Source organism: Anoplophora glabripennis, unplaced genomic scaffold (assembly GCF_000390285.2).
Source record: "Anoplophora glabripennis isolate ALB-LARVAE unplaced genomic scaffold, Agla_2.0 scaffold190, whole genome shotgun sequence".
NCBI classification, from domain to species: domain Eukaryota; kingdom Metazoa; phylum Arthropoda; class Insecta; order Coleoptera; family Cerambycidae; genus Anoplophora; species Anoplophora glabripennis.
The window spans coordinates 761,092-777,489 of NW_019416301.1; the positions used below are offsets into that span (position 1 = coordinate 761,092).

Here is a 16,398-nt window from a genome sequence, read left to right on the forward strand (position 1 = left end):
GCCTTAGGCAACAATTTAATGGTTATTCATCTCTGCCTGTTAGATATAACAAAGCCGGCGTTACTTTTCCTTGTCCACTCGCGTTCGAAATCGAAAAAATGCGTAACAATACTCATTCAAGTTTGAACTGAATATATGTTAATACCATTCACCGTTACGAAAAGTGGGTCAAGTAGTTTGAATTTAGTTTAAACGAACGTTTAATTACGAGCCGTTATGATTTTGTTGCAGTTTTCCTTGATTTGTTACTTATTTAGTGTAAGCATAGACTGTGCTCCAGTTCCCAAAACAAAGCGTACTACACTGCCGTCGCCTAAAGTGGTAAGATACTTTTACTAAGTCGTTTATTAAAATTAAAAATTTTCATTACACTAATATCTGAAATTATACCATCCCTTAACAGTTTACTAACACTAATCTATATTATTGATGTCATGACGTCTAACTACCAAGGCTAATTTTGTTCGCTGTGAGCAATGCACCTTGATTCTTTTTACACTTCATTCAATCCCACTTATTAAATGAATATAATCTTAAAATAAAAGTTAACTTAACCTTAACCTTAAATAAATTATATAAAAATTATGAGATATTTTCAAAGTAAATAAACACCTACAACAGCCCTATGAGAATGGAGAATATGTAAACAGGGTCATCAGTTTTAAAAATATTAAAGCAAAATACAAACTAAATCTTGAATTCGCAAATTATAATAATCATACCAATTTATTTATTATGAGCATAATACGTCAATTAAATTAGTATCTAAATATATTAATCTTGAATTCAAATAATTCTAAGAGAACGATGACTAGGCAATAATTTCCAAGGGTAATCCCGGTGAATAATAATTTAAGTATCGCATAAATTGTAGTATTTAAACTGTAATAAATTTCGCTTCGTTGATCCACAATCCATGTCCAGGATAAAACACAAATTCATTGCAATTAAAACCATTTTTCTTTCAGTGAAATAAAAGCTTTCCGCATTATTTTCATATAAACCAAACATTCTATCGTAAAAAAAGTTGCCAATAATTAGAGTAATTTCTTTTATTTTAATTCTACACTTTTAATTAATTTCAGTTAGATTTTATGAGACAATATGGTTACATAGAGAAAGATGATGGACCTGCCGAAGCACTGTATACAGAAAATGGAATTTCAGAGATAATAAAAACTGTGCAAAGATATGGAGCAATAGAAGAAACTGGAAAAATCGACAATGCAACTTTAAAGGTATGATAAATTTAGTAGAAGCTCAGAATGTCATCCTAATGAATAACGTCTATCTTAAATTGAATAAAATAGTACCTATCTAATTTCTTATCATCACTTTATCTTATAAAAAAGGGAAATATTTTCGCCAGTTTCCACGTTTTCGTTATTCAGTATGTGTCTAAGTAGGTATTTACTAGTTGCGCACTGTTATGCTTTATTAATATTAATATGTTTGCGCTACAAAGGTTGAGACTTAAAAAAATCAATTTTTAAGGCCAAGTCGGCGACAAAACTTGATTATTAATTGCAGCCCGTCATTAAACATTGTACTGCACCGTTACTACTTATTCCTTCCAGAAGTACAGCACACAGTTAATTTCAGCCTATCAAAATAATACACTTACCTACCGCAAATAGATTAATTTCCGGAAATATTACTTCCTGTCTTAATACAGCTGAATTATGAGAATTTTGTAATAATAGAACAGAAAATTATATTTTACAATTTTCAAATTACTTCAGCATGAGATAGAGTAATCATAAATGAACAAAAAAGTTGTATAACACAGGGGCGTATTATTAACAAGTTTCAAAATACAGAGTATGCGGGCTTTCATCACAACGTGACAACAGCGCTTAACCTGTTAATGCACAGCACGTGTACACGCGGCAGACTTGTTCTACTGAAAAAATATGAACAACAATTATTGTGAAGTACTTAACGTAAATTTTAAGACAGTTGGTTTCCAGTTTTTAAATAAATAAAATAAAATGTATCGATTTTGTAGTACGAAGATAGCGTTGTGCTTAAATTTTAGCTCGACTTTTAGCAGTTATGAATCTCTTAACTTTTAATAAAATTACGTATTTGAAAAATATGTAATTAAAGTACCCAAAGATTCACGTCGTCCAAATAATCATACGTACTAAACATAATTTAGGTACTTACTTACCAAAAAGCAAAATTCAGTAATTTTTATACGCACGAGTACAAAACAATCAACAACATACGCTCAAAATGTCCATCACCATTTTGGATGTATGCATGACACCTTCGCATTCAATTTTCGCGCACTCGCTGGAAAACACCTCAAAAAAGGAAATAGTAGTACGCAAAAAAACACTCCAACACGGTCGAATCCAGATACCAACTGAATTGCATATTGGTTGTTGCTGTTAATAAACCGCCGCGCCGTTGTCACAATGTTCGATATGAATTTTATCGAATTTTAAATTTATTACAACGTTAATTATTTTTTTAGAATTAAGCATAAAGAAGTTAAAAAAAAAATTATAAGTATTCTATGCACGTAGTTATGTCAATATTCCTTAATTAATCAAATTTGTGTACATTTGTTGGAGATTTTGGTAATTTTTTTTTGAGTTTAGTTATGTCATATAAGGTTTTTTTGTTTATTTTAATGTATTCTATCGTCTGTTAAAATTAAGGTAATCAAACTTCTAAAACCCTGTATAAAGTTTTTATCTAGGACGCTTCGTTAAAAAGATACAAAATGTTTTTAATTTTTTTTTAATAATTTAAAAACTAATAAGTGAAATAATTTGAAATTGAGCACAGGTATTTATGTAAACATTGTCCAAAATCCTAAAATTTAGATGTTCCAGTGGCAGAGATACAGGGTATCGGTGGCATATTTTTCTAAATAAAATAGTACGCTTTACGGTAACAATCATGATATTTTCGGATTCGTTTTTAAGTTTTCTACAAATTACTACTCTCTTACTGTTACTTCGAAATAAACCTGATTTTCGAGTAAAACTTAAAAAACCAACTGAAATCATTAAATGACATGACAAATAATCGTTCAGTTATTTATTCTAATAAAGAAGTAAATAACATTAGTCATCATTTTAATGATTTTATTTGAGTAAATGCTCAAAAATACCTCCATGTCCACGAACACAGGCGCGACATCATTTTAGTAACGAAAATGTAAATTATTCGAAATTTATTGTTGCTTGAACCTGATGAATAACATTCTAACTGCTCGGAATGTCAAAGTTGCTATCGCAGCCTATGTAATTTTAAACCGCATTTTATTCGAATATCGAAGTGTTTTTTAATTAAAATAAATAAAGTTTAAGTATGTTTTATTATATCTCAAATTATAATTTTCAAAAATAAAAACCTATAACCTGAATTTTTTCGTAGTTAATGTCTTCGCGGCGTTGTGGAGTACCAGACGTTATAAGACACAACAACCGCAGAAAACGATATGCTTTGGGTTCAAATGGATGGGAACATCGCAATATAACGTATTAGTAAGTAAATTTTGTTTCTTGTAGGTGCCTAGAATTTTATATCTGAAAGGAAAAACAAGAATCAAGGTTGACTTCCACCTGTCACATTGAAGCAATTTGAAGAAAGTGCTCCACTCAAAGAATGAAATATGAAAATAAAAAACATCTCAAAAATTTTCCTCCATTCTAACGGATCCAACCCAACACACCAGTCGACCAGACTATTATCATTTGCACCTTTATTCTCCGTCCTTTGTTTTCCAAAACTAGAGAGCCGTCATAAATGTTTACAAGCCACGTGACCCGTCGAGTTTAGACAACCAACACTACAGAGCTGGTATTGGTGACAAAAATTTCCTAAATCTTGACATCACCAATATTAATGATTCGTTTGCAATGAACAATGCCAAACTGTTACATCTACGCTCGAAATAATGCGATATCTGAATAGTTGAATAGAATCTCGTGAAAAATTACACGAATCACAGCTGGTGCAACAGAATGTTGTGTTTTAATGTAATCTTATTGTTTTAATACTTTTTAATTTTACCGAAATTTAGTAGCCAACATGAAGGAAATAAATTACTGTTTCAAACAAAATAACTGCTCACGTGCATATTGTATAAAATACCGACAGTTAACATTTTTTTTAATGTTTACCTTATAAAAATATTCAGGTTTAAATGAAATATCATTTAGAAATGATAGTAGATTTTAGTAGGTATTATGTATTTATTATTTTTATTACTATTTATTTATTTAGTGGCTTTTTTAGGTATATGAAAATTTATAGTCCACCAATCTTCACATAAAAATGATTTATATAACTATTGTGATACCTATTATAAAATTTTGATTTATTTAAAGTCTTTGTGTTATTTTTTTCTGCTACTTTAAATCATACCAGTCTGCAGTGATAATTGCATATGAGATCATTAATTGGTTTTAAAACTTTAATAAATTCACAAACAACAAATCTCTTCATTTCTTAAACCAAATATAGCTATATAGCCTATAAATTAAAGAAAAATGAAATCAGCAGCCATAATAATGCAACTATGTAATAATAATGAAACAATTACAATAAATAAACCAACCAATTAAATTGAGAACTAATTATACTAACTAAATAAACTCAAAACATATAATATACAACAGCGTAAGGTCATTTAATAGGTAAAGTTTCGCTTAGCATAACTTCAAGAGAAAATGACGTACCTAATAAACTAGAGATCGAGGAATTTAATGCATGCGATAGTCACGTTTTCAATCTCGAGTTTATATCACATTTTAGATGAAAGGTGCCGCATAAGATAACAAAATTATTAACTATTCCCATAAAAATACGATTTTCACTGATAAATCGTATTTTTATGAGAAATACTGCCTATGTTTTTAGTTACATGATTTGATATTACACCTACATGATGAATTTAGATTTATAACCTGACCATCATTTTATATGTTACAATTTTAATTTATATCTGAGTAAAATCTTATTGAAGAGTGGTTTAACAACAAATTATTCATTTTGCCACAAAATATTCTTCTTCAGCAAAATTCCTGAAATAGATATAATGATGTGAACGAGATTTTTTATAATAATTTTTAACATTTTCTACATATTTTTCTGTTACTCCCTCTTTTAGTTATTCCCTAAAACATTGAATCATAGTTATATATTATGGCCGCATTACTTCAGTTAATGTGACAAAATATACACTAGCTTATGAAGTCAGCCTACACCATCAAATCAATTAAAATAATTTTACTTTGTTCTTCTCCACTCAAATATCAACATCTGTTTCAGCATATCAAATTGGCCACCTAGACTGGGAGAATACAAAGTCGTAAAGACTATTCAACAAGCTTTAGACACATGGGGTGCTTATGCAAGACTGAATTTTCAACGAGCACCTACTCAGGATGCAGATATAGTGGTTTTATTTGGAGCAGGTGACCACGGTGATGAGTAAGTGTAAAATTGTAGCAAAGGAAATAATTTTCTGAACGTAAAATGTTACTTTGTATTATAAATAATAGTTAAAACACATGACATGAAAATAAAACAGTACCAAAACAATTTTTATAAAATAATAACATATTTAGAGAATTTACACGGTGTACCAATAATCTGTAAACATGGAGGTACCACAGTTTCCTGAAATCAATATAAGCATATTTAACTAAACTTGCTTACCTCTACCTTAACCTCTACCTTCATTTAACCACTAGAAGGCATCAAGGTTGACAAAATAAAAATTGTTTTTTTGAAACACCTTGTAAGATTTTATTGAAATTTTATACACTAGTACTTCCATATACAAGGTCGGAAAGTCCCCATGGCTCATCGGCCGTTACGTGAGAGCGATAAAGTAAGTCATAGAAATCCGTGCGATAGAGAAAGATGGCTATAATGAAGGCGTCTAATAGTCACCGCCCATTTCGCCCTTCCACTTCTTATTTGTGTTATATGTCACTTTAGATACAATAAAGGAAATTATTATATTAACACTGCTGTAAAAAACCCTCCGTTGAACTAAATTGCTCATAATTTTGCCGAGGGTCGTGTTATAGCTTCTATTATTTTATTTATTTATTTTTCTCATAAACATGAAGGGTTTGGGATTTGCATCTACGTATGTATGCTGGTTATGGAGATTTATTGTCCCGTTTCTTAAAATTGGTTATATCCGTAAAAAGAACTTTCTTGTGAAAGGTCATATCGCTAACTCTGTATTGGCGAATAATTTATAAGAATTGAAGATGAGCGAAGTTATTGAACTGGTTGAACATGAAAAGGACGAAATAGTTGTTCGGGGATTACTCTGCTCACTGTATTTTTGGACGTTATAGTATGAATCTGTATTAATCTGACACTGATTGTTCTCTTTCACCGTTTCCAGAATTTCTTCCACAATAGCTGTTCGAGCTTGATGAAAACGTCCGGCATTACCTTTGTTAATTTTAAAGTAACCAGCTTCTCGAAAACGTCTTTTAATATCTCTAAACGTTTGATAATTTGGTATTAGACGATTTGAATATTTTTCATGATACAGGCACACACTTCTACAAAAATGTTCTTCACAAAATCTTTGATCTAATATATCGGTTCGTTCGTTAAAACTGTCGAGTTTTATTTGAACCAGGGCACCTTGTTATGTGGAAAAATTTTTTTTCGATAATCCACTTACGGCAGCGATGACATAATTTTTTTTTTAAATGACAACGCATATATTTTTCGTTCGAAATTAATGACAGTGATAATTATCTAAACAACGGTGTGAAAATTTTGATGTCTTACATAACAATTTTATTTAGAAAAATGCACCTTAAGTTCTTATAAGTGATAATTGTCTACTTACACTATTAATGACTTCGAAAAGGACAAAGTTGACAAAATTACATTTCAAACGAGTAAAATTACACTAATGTTTGTGTAAGTCTAGCGAAATTGTTCGAATTGCCCACCCTGTACCATTTGGCATTGTCCTAAGCGTGTGTAAACGCCGTCTACACTTCGTTCAAGCATTCCCGGGTCGATTTGATTTATTTCAAAACGAATACGGTTTTTAAGTTCTTCCAAATCACCTGGTCTGTTTGTGTACACACGCGATTTCAAATAGCCCCACAAAAAAAAGTCTAGAGGTGTTAAATCAGGCGAACGCGGAGGCCACTCGATTGTTCCGCGTCGCCCGATCCACCGGCCAGTAAACGTGTTATTCAAGTACTCCCGTACTTGCACTCCATAATGGGGCGGTGCACCATCCTGCTGAAACCAAATTCTTTCCTCAGGAATATCAGGATCCTCGTTGTTCGGGAATAACTCTGCTAAGCTTGGGACCAAATCGAACCGCAGGAAATCCAAATAGCGAGCAGCAGTTAAATTTTCCTCGAAAAAATACGGGCCTAAAATACGACGCCCTATTATTCCCGCCCAAACGTTCACCTTTCGGGGGTGCTGATGATCTACTTCTTGCACCCAGTGCGGGTTTTCCTGAGACCAATACCGGCAGTTATGTCGATGCACCGATCCATTAAGATAAAAAGTAGCCTCGTCAGAAAAAATTATGTTCTTGAGGAAGTCGGGGTCTCCGTTACATCGATGCATTAAATCTTCACAAAAGTGGAGACGGCGGTCTGGGTCGTCCTCAGTCAATGCATGTATCAAGTGACCCTTATAGGGGTGAAATTTCTCTTTTTTGAGAAAGTTCACCACAGTTACATGTGAAATATCATTGTTCAATGCAATCGACCTTGTACTAGAATGAGGGTTGTCCTGGAGCTCCACCAGGATATTCAATCTAGTTTCATCATCTACTCTAGGACGACCCGCACGAGGAGCATCTTTCACACTACCAGTTTCCTCAAACCTTGCCAGTACCCTACTAACCGTAGATTGCGTAATTGGTGGTCTGTCAGGGTACGTTGCATTAAATAATTGGCAAGCTTCTTGATGGGTTCGTAACTTATCGCCGAAACCAATCATCCTCAAAATATCAATTCTTTCGCGTTCACTAAGTTTTGCCATTTCGAATTAAACGATTTCACCAAAGAATGTTAAATCGGTACTGATTTTTAGTCTTCAATATTTCAGGTAATCTACTCCTTTCAAGTAAACATTTCTTTGGATCTTTTTTTTTTGAGGAATTTATCGGCAAACTCGAAGACAAAAAGTCGACCTTAATTTGCTACATACTATTTGGATTTTGTGCGGTTGAACTTGGTTCTAAATTTTGCAGTTTAATCAGGATCCTGACAATATCTGATGAATAATTCCGCAAATATTACATAACACCAGTTGCAACTTAAGTTATCTGAAATGCTTTCTGCCGAATAAATTTTTTTCTAAGGCATTTGATCCGTAAACAGCAAATTATTGCATTCAAGAACTTAAGGTGCATTTTTCTAAAAAAAATTGTTATGTAAGACATCGAAATTTTCACACCGTTGTTTAGATAATTATCACTGTCATCAATTTCGAACGAAAAAAATATGCGTTGTCATTAAAAAAAAATATGTCATCGCTGCCGTAAGTGAATTATCGAAAACAAAATTTTTCCTCATAACAAGGTGCCCTGGATCAAATAAAAATCGACGGGTCTCACCGTTTTTCGAAAAAAAAATTGTTTAACGAAAATATGAATTTTATGCAGAACTTTTTTACCACGCTGTATATTTTGCTCAGAATAATTAAAACCAGCTAAACTGAATAATGACATCTCTAATCAGTGATGGGCTACTGTGATTTTAATTAAACAAAAATACAATACAAAAAGAACTGTCTTACTTTGCATCACTAATAACAATGGTCATTATTAAATATACACGACAAAAGGGTTCCTCTAGTTATTGACATTGCAAACAGTTTTATAGAAATTGGACCTAAAGAAAGCAAAATAAACTATAAACATTAATAGGTGTACCTATTTCATTCACATAAATGTTGACATATCGACAAGAGTACGTTATTTAAAGTATTTATCAAAATTAAAAATGTAAATCTAACATGTAAGTTTTCAGAAAAAATGGTGAAGTTACTCTATCGTATTTCCTTAGTTTCTAATTTCCCTTAACGTTATAGAAAATTAGTCAACAAGGAATAACACATATAAGAATGACAGTATTTTCTTTTTATTTATTTTATTAGTAATTATAGATATCCGGCAATAACTTATATAAAAAACAATTGGCTATCGCGTCCGGTGCATGGTTGGAAATCACTGACCTGTGGCGTCCCAGTCCTTGAGTTTTACCTATGAGTTTCCAATTTCCAAATAGTTTTAAGTCATCGTCTGGATTCAAATGTCGTTGGTTTTCTATTACTTATCTTGATCAAAGTATTGGTTAAAACTGTTGAGTGCCCTGCGTTTGTGACAAACACCTCGGAAATTGTTTAAACAAAATTTTTTCAGATTTCCATTTGATGGCCAGGGATACGTACTAGCTCACGCATTTTTTCCTCTTAAACAGTATGATAAAAGTGGAGATATTCATTTTGACGCAGATGAAAAATGGGTGGACAGAACGGACAAAGATTCTGAAGACGGGACAGACTTTCATGCTGTTGCCCTGCATGAACTTGGACATTCTTTGGGTCTTGCTCACTCCCCAGTTTCAAGTGCAGTAATGTTTCCCTACTACAAAGAATATGACCCAAATTCACCGTACCAATTGGACTACGATGATATACTTGGAATGTACAATTTGTATAGTAAGTACATTCATATTAACTTGAGGAACTTGGCATGTTCTGGAAGAAAATTATAAACAAAATAAAACTAGCTAACTTTCAGTGTGAGGGAGTTAATAAAAATTATTTTAAAAATACAACGAAGATTTAGCACAGAAAAACACAACAAGTATCCTCCTTTATATCAATACGGAATTGGTTACTATAAATATAGTAATGGGCTGAATTTATTATTGTATTTTAAATTAATCATGTGTTTCCAATTGCATAATTAAGCGGTCAGATAGTGGTTTATTGTATGTTTTTAAAATTCTGTATTTCACTATGCGTTTAAGTATTAAAATATACCAAAATTTAAATAACATTGTTTAAAACAAAAAGGAAATATGGTCAATTAGATTTAACGAATTATGACACAAACAATCTTTTTTCTACTGAAAACAATTACGTTCAGCTAGTATATAATTTTTTCTCAAAATAAGATTTTATTATTTTTTGCTGACTAAATTTTATTGTTTTTTTGCTGACTCGTCAAAAAAATGTAGATCTTCACCAGTAAAGTGTAACTAGCGCCCTCTATCAATGAGCATAAAATGAATATTATTTTTCAAATTTTGTCTCCAGAAAGTATAGGCACTGAAATTTTCAGCACGATTGGTGAACTAATTTTCCAGATATTGCCAATTTTTTATTTTTTAAGTTTAATACTCTGTGGACTGTTAACGAGAAATAATTTACTAGATTTACTTGATAAATTTAAACAACTATCGATAATAGACCAAAATTCATTATTCATTTCAAAGATTCGTATTATTCATGTTTCCGTTAGCTTATAATTCACATTAAAAAACATTTGCATTACTCAATAGCACATTAGTTAAATATGTACTATACTAACTACTTATAAGAATATCACTAACAACTGTATTTTAGTTACGAGGGTGTTAGATGAAGATAAGCAGCTTCCCCATGTTGACAGAGGATATGAAACAACGACTTCAGCCACTTCCACTGCCAGATCCTCCGGAGTAACAGATGATTGGTACAGACAATCTACAACAGACCAAACGGTTAGAACTAGAATGCACCCAGTAACGACAACTACTGAGCGTTATAGTACGGAAACTCATCCAATAACTGGAACAAGCACTTCTGTTACATATGAAGGGGACGACGAAACCGTCGACGACCATCTTAAACATGATGGGAAACATACAGTGCCAAACAGTAATTCGCCAAGTTTACCAAATATATGCGACGGTTATGTGGAAGCTGTTGCTACTTTGCGTAATGAACTTTTTGTATTTAAACAACAGGTGAGTAGTACAAAAGTTTTGGTGTTGCGCGAAACTCATCTTATTATAACTCTGTCGATATTACAGAGCTTCATTTAATCCCTAATAAAGGAGTACAATGCGACATACGACATTAATAGCATATTATTAATTATATTCAGATTATTAGATTACTAATGAAGAGATAAGGTAAGGAATAGTGTTCGCTACGAATAGTGCAGATTTTCTATTCTTATTAATGGTGACAATATGTTTGACATCAATTATCTTTTCTGTACTATTGTCTTGCACATATTTTTTTATTACTTAAATGCCTCTAAAATCAATTAGGGTAATCAATATACAGGCTATTACAAATTCGCTTCTCACTACAGGGATCGCGGAAACGGTAAGAGGTACGAAGTAGCTTAAATGGGGGTAAAGTTGCGTAATCAGGGGACCAACATTATGCCTCTAAAAAATCAAGGCTAACATTATTAGTTTTCGAAATATTTGAAAAAACCGAAATTTTGGAAATCCGTTTTTGTTTCATTTCAGCCTTGTTTGAGGTGAAATGAAGAACACTTTTTCATGGCCACTTTTTGCCCTATATCGAATGGCATAATCAACCCTAGAAATTTTATTACATATTTTGCAAGCCTTTATGACCCCAAATACTGTGCTGCCTCAGCCCGAACCAGATTCAGACGTTTTGACTCAAAAATAACTATGGACACGGGAATAAAATTCCAATGTTTTATTTTAATGCGTGGTGGTAATAGTTTAAATAACTAGATGGATTTCACAGGGTGTAACGACACTTACAGTGTACGATAATTCAATAAACAAAGAAATCTAAATAAAAAATTTAGATAAATTTGGAACGAATACACTGAAGATAAATTTTTGATACAAAACGTCTGAACCTGGTTCTGGCTGAGGCAGAACAGCATTGGGGGTTATGAAGACTTGCAAAAATGTAATAAGATTTCTAGGGTCGTATTTAAAATAATTAAGATGATGATGATCCTGGAGAGACGAAACGTTACATATAAAAATTGATTACGCCATTCGATAGAGGGCCAAAAGTGACCATGAGAAAGTGTTCTTCTTTTTTCAATATCACCTCAAACAAGGCTGAAATTAAACAAAAACGGATTTACAAAATTTCAGTTTTTTTCAAATATTTCGAAAACTAATCATGTTAGCCTTGATTTTATAGAGGTATAATGTTGGTCCCCTGATTACGCAACTTTGCCCCCATTTAAGCTACTTCGTACCTCTTACCGTATCCGAGATCCCTGTAGTGAGAAGTGAATTTGTAACACTATACACTACCTTTAAATAATATAGATAGTGTAAACGAAAGATGAGCAAATAAACGTGATTAAGATTAGATATGAAAATTATAAAAAAATAATTAATACAGAAAAAAATTATGTGCTAAGAACTTGATTAAGAAGCCTCATTTGTTTGATATAGCTAATTTATTGTCATAAAATTCAATGAATATGCTATTTTCGATTCTCTAAGTCATTCCGATTCTACCGTAGATAAAAAAAATTGTGGAGTACGTAACTACTAAATGGGAATCGGAATTGTATATAATATTTTGGGGTGCTTCTAAATAATATACAGGGTGTCCAGAAACGAATGGACCATAGATCAAAGCTTCCTTGGGTGGAAATAAACCGATTTGGATCAATTTACCTTTGTATAACTTTGCTTCTTTAAGATGTTACGAGCCTTTAATGATTTTTTTTTTAATTTCGTTTTTCTAAGAAACCTTTGTCTTATTGGAATATGATCTTATGTTTTACCTACAGTATAGAAATCGCTAAGAAAACCTTAAACTGTCTTGGTTTTTTACCATATTTTTTATTTGTTTATAGAAAGTTTGAGAAAACGTAGATGACTTTTGATTAGACCAATTTACCCTAATTTAAATGTCAATAGATAGATAACTACTGGTATCATATATAGGTCCGTAAATTTACTATAATTTTGCAGTATTACATTAAAAAGTATAAATAATATTTAATTTAACTGCGAATGTAGTAAAAAAAAGTCAAGTTTACTTGTATTAGATACCCCCAACTACTCGGCTGGTGATAACTAAAGACTACGGATTACAAAAAAAGTTTTCTCTGGAACAGTGCATTTTAGCGAATTGCAACAAGTACATCTTTTTTAAAGAATAAAGTGGCATTTCAAAAGTCATTACGTTAATTTTCATAAAAACTAGAAGTATGTCCCATTCTTTTCCGGACACCTTCTATAATATTTCTGCAAATATAGAAAATATGTTTTATATACAGAGTGTAAATAAATAAGTACAAAAAAAATCAGAGGGTGATTCCCTGTGGAAAAATAAAGTAGATCTTCCATAGGTATAAAAAATCTAACTGTGAAGATACAACCGCTTAAAGAGGGAGGCAAAAAAGTAGTTTTTAATTTTTTTCTGAAATACCAAAGAAGTGATAGAAATGAACATAAACAGACTTAATTGTTGTTAGTAAGGTTACAGCTATTATTATTTACCGATACACTCCGATCATTTTAAGCAAATTCATCACGATGGAGGTGTACTCTAATGTATAAATGACCGATACACATTTCGTTTACAGTCTTGCTAACGGCAATTCCTTAATATGTCAACGTTATAGCCGCCTACTAGGTAAATTATAGTTAGATAAAATTTCTATCCCATATCAACCATCCCGTGTAATTGATTTTAAATATTTTTTTCTCAGAAATCCTAAATTTTACGAAAAAATTAACAAGAGACCTTTTTTGTTTAGAATGTAAGAATGTATCTGAATTTTTATTTGTTAATACATTTTTAAATGGTGGTAGTAATAAGAAAAATTTTTGCATAAAACAAGCCCTAGGGGGTGGCTTTTCTACCCCTTACAATAGTGAGGAAAAATCAACAAATTATTTACTGAGTGCGTTCTCGATAACAGAAAATGTCTACTAAAATTAATTTCTGCCACTTTTTTATTTACAAAAAAAACTACTCTACTTTTTTGGCACTCCCTTTAAGAGATTTTATTTGCATAGAAAATGTACAAATGAGATTTTTTTATATGAAAGACCCACCTTATTTTTCCACAACAAATCACCCCCTGAATTTTTTCGCAGTTATTTATTTACATCCTGTATAAATAAGTAATGATCAATTAAAGTTTAAAAAATATAAAATAGCTGCGTAGTGCCATAATCACGAAAAAATACATTGCAACACCAATCGACGTGCGAGAACTTCATATAGAGCAGTTTTCACTTTAATAATAATTAAATAAAATGAATATTACCCTATTACGCTAAAATAAATTTTGACAGGAAATATATTATTTGCCAGATCTCGTCGAGAACTTGTCATCAGTTGTTATCTTTTGCAGTTTTTTGAGAAATCCTGAAATCCCATAAAATTTAACTCACTCTGTACAATATTATGTATAGTAATATTATGTATAGTTTTAAGTATTTAAAATTTATTTTGACTGAACGAGAATTTTTTAAACTTTATACATATTTGAACAATATTTTTAGTACATTTGGAGGTACAAAGAGAAAGGTAAACTGGGAAAAGGCTATCCCATAACCATTTATCAAATGTTTCCCCAGCTGCCGAAAACCGTTGAAAAAATTGATGCGGCGTATGAAAGACCAGACGGAAATATAATACTGTTTACAGGTATGTAATACAAACGAATTTCGCCGTCATCCTTCATTTATCTAAAACAATGCAGTTCACAATTATCTGATAATTATAATCAAACCAATAAATTGTTTATCACTCTTATCAGTTTATTTGGGGAATCGTTTAATGTCCCGACCTTAAATTTAAATCAAACTCTCTATTTGATAACAGCTGATAAAATTATTTTTGCATGACATTAAACCTTTTATGTATGTTACCATAACGTTTCAATAAAATTTGAAGGAAAATTACAAAACTTACCTGAACTAGTAAATTTTATATTAAATTAAACATTAATTTATAAACGTAACCCACGCAAATTAGGGCATTTGGGTATAAATAAAAATTAATATTCAAATAAAATTTACAACAAAAATTTTTAACAATTACACTGGTAAACACTGTTTTTGTCACACGAACTTTGTGATGATTTTTATTTATTTTGATGAACCCTCATTCAAAAATAATTATTATTTTGTTTCAGTCACATCCAGTTTTTTTTGTGACAGCTATATATTTATTTCTGACCTCATTTACGTCTTTTTGTTTGAATAACTTAATTTAGGCGACTGTATAACGATTGCATTTAACTAACTTACGTTTGTTACATTGTAAATATGCCGCGAAAGTGTTCTAATAATCCGGACAGTTTTTGTTATATGTGTGGAGAATTAACTTTTATATCTCAGCGTCGGAAATTTAGGCCATTAATTGAAAACTGCTATTTAGACTATTTTGGTTTTCTTGTGCGCCACCAAGATAAATCCTGGGTTCCACATATACAGGGTGTCTCACATTTAAATAGCAGGACTTCAGGAATCGGTAGAAGACCTCATTTTGAGTCTAAAAGTTCCTATATATATGGGTCCTAAAACGCTTAGTTTCTGAGATACAGGGCGTTCAATTTTATTTTTGTTTTATTTATTTATTTTTTAACTAAATAACCGCTGACAAAAAAAATCATCATGTTGCGGCGAAAGACTTAGTATTTGAGGACAAATAATTTGACACAGAAAATCATCGCATATTAGTTCCGGTGGTGGAGATAGAGGGGTCTCTATGCATATTTTTATAAAAAAAAGTATAGCCGATTTGATATTTTGCAAATGTTTTCGAAAAATATGAAAGAGCATTCAATTTTACCCAGAAAAGACCCTCTTGTCCAAAGTCGATAGGAGGTGGCGTTTTCAAGAAAAACCGAAAATACTGTTTAGAAATCGAATTAAGAAAAACCGAAAATACTGTTTAGAAATCAAATCAGACTTGAAATGTCATTCTAATATTGACATTTGCGCTTATTTTATTATAGTTTCTAATTGTGTGTAGAGTATTAAAAAAAATTGCAACAAATTCAAAATGCCGTTTAAGTTTACGAACCAAGAATACGCAGATATTCACTTCGTATACGGGTTTGCCAATGGGAACTCGGCAGAAGCTGCTAGGGAATATCGGAGACGATTTCCTAATAGAAGACAGCCGCATCCACACGTTTTTATTAATATTCATCAACGTTTCGCTAATGACGGATTGAATCTGGTCCATAGGGATCGCAACATAATTAACGTTAATATTGGCAGAAATAGGAGGAATCAGCGAATCTTGCACGAATTTGACAGAGATCCCACGACGAGTACCAGAAAAATTTCCAGGATTATTGGTGTTTCCAGGTGCACTATTTCTAGAACATTAAGACGAGATCATAGACATCCCTACCACTTACAACCTGTTCAGGGTTTACGTCCG

At 31.8% G+C, this 16,398-nt stretch overlaps 2 protein-coding genes across 3 annotated transcripts in view; one reads left to right on the top strand and one right to left on the bottom strand.

Moving 5' to 3' along the window:
- Window positions 1-60: 60 nt before the first annotated feature.
- The window catches only part of LOC108907289 (matrix metalloproteinase-2-like), a 22,869-nt gene continuing 6,531 nt past the window's right edge, over window positions 61-16,398 (top strand). Inside the window, exons 1-8 of one of the 2 annotated variants that reach the window (XM_018710902.1) lie at window positions 61-163; window positions 232-321; window positions 1,086-1,238; window positions 3,394-3,503; window positions 5,293-5,454; window positions 9,398-9,696; window positions 10,609-10,991; window positions 14,505-14,649. In XM_018710902.1, the coding sequence (XP_018566418.1) occupies window positions 1,095-1,238; window positions 3,394-3,503; window positions 5,293-5,454; window positions 9,398-9,696; window positions 10,609-10,991; window positions 14,505-14,649 (1,243 nt within the window). In that variant the 5' untranslated portion in view covers window positions 61-163; window positions 232-321; window positions 1,086-1,094. Of the gene's footprint in view, window positions 322-1,085; window positions 1,239-3,393; window positions 3,504-5,292; window positions 5,455-9,397; window positions 9,697-10,608; window positions 10,992-14,504; window positions 14,650-16,398 lie in introns of both variants that reach the window. The other variant, XM_018710901.1, reaches the window with a different exon arrangement.
- LOC108907291 (C-factor) overlaps window positions 10,677-16,398 on the bottom strand; it is a 41,632-nt gene continuing 35,910 nt past the window's right edge. Inside the window, exon 6 of the mRNA XM_018710908.1 lies at window positions 10,677-10,728. The gene's annotated coding sequence lies outside the window, so the exon portion shown is untranslated. The remainder of the gene's footprint in view (window positions 10,729-16,398) is intronic.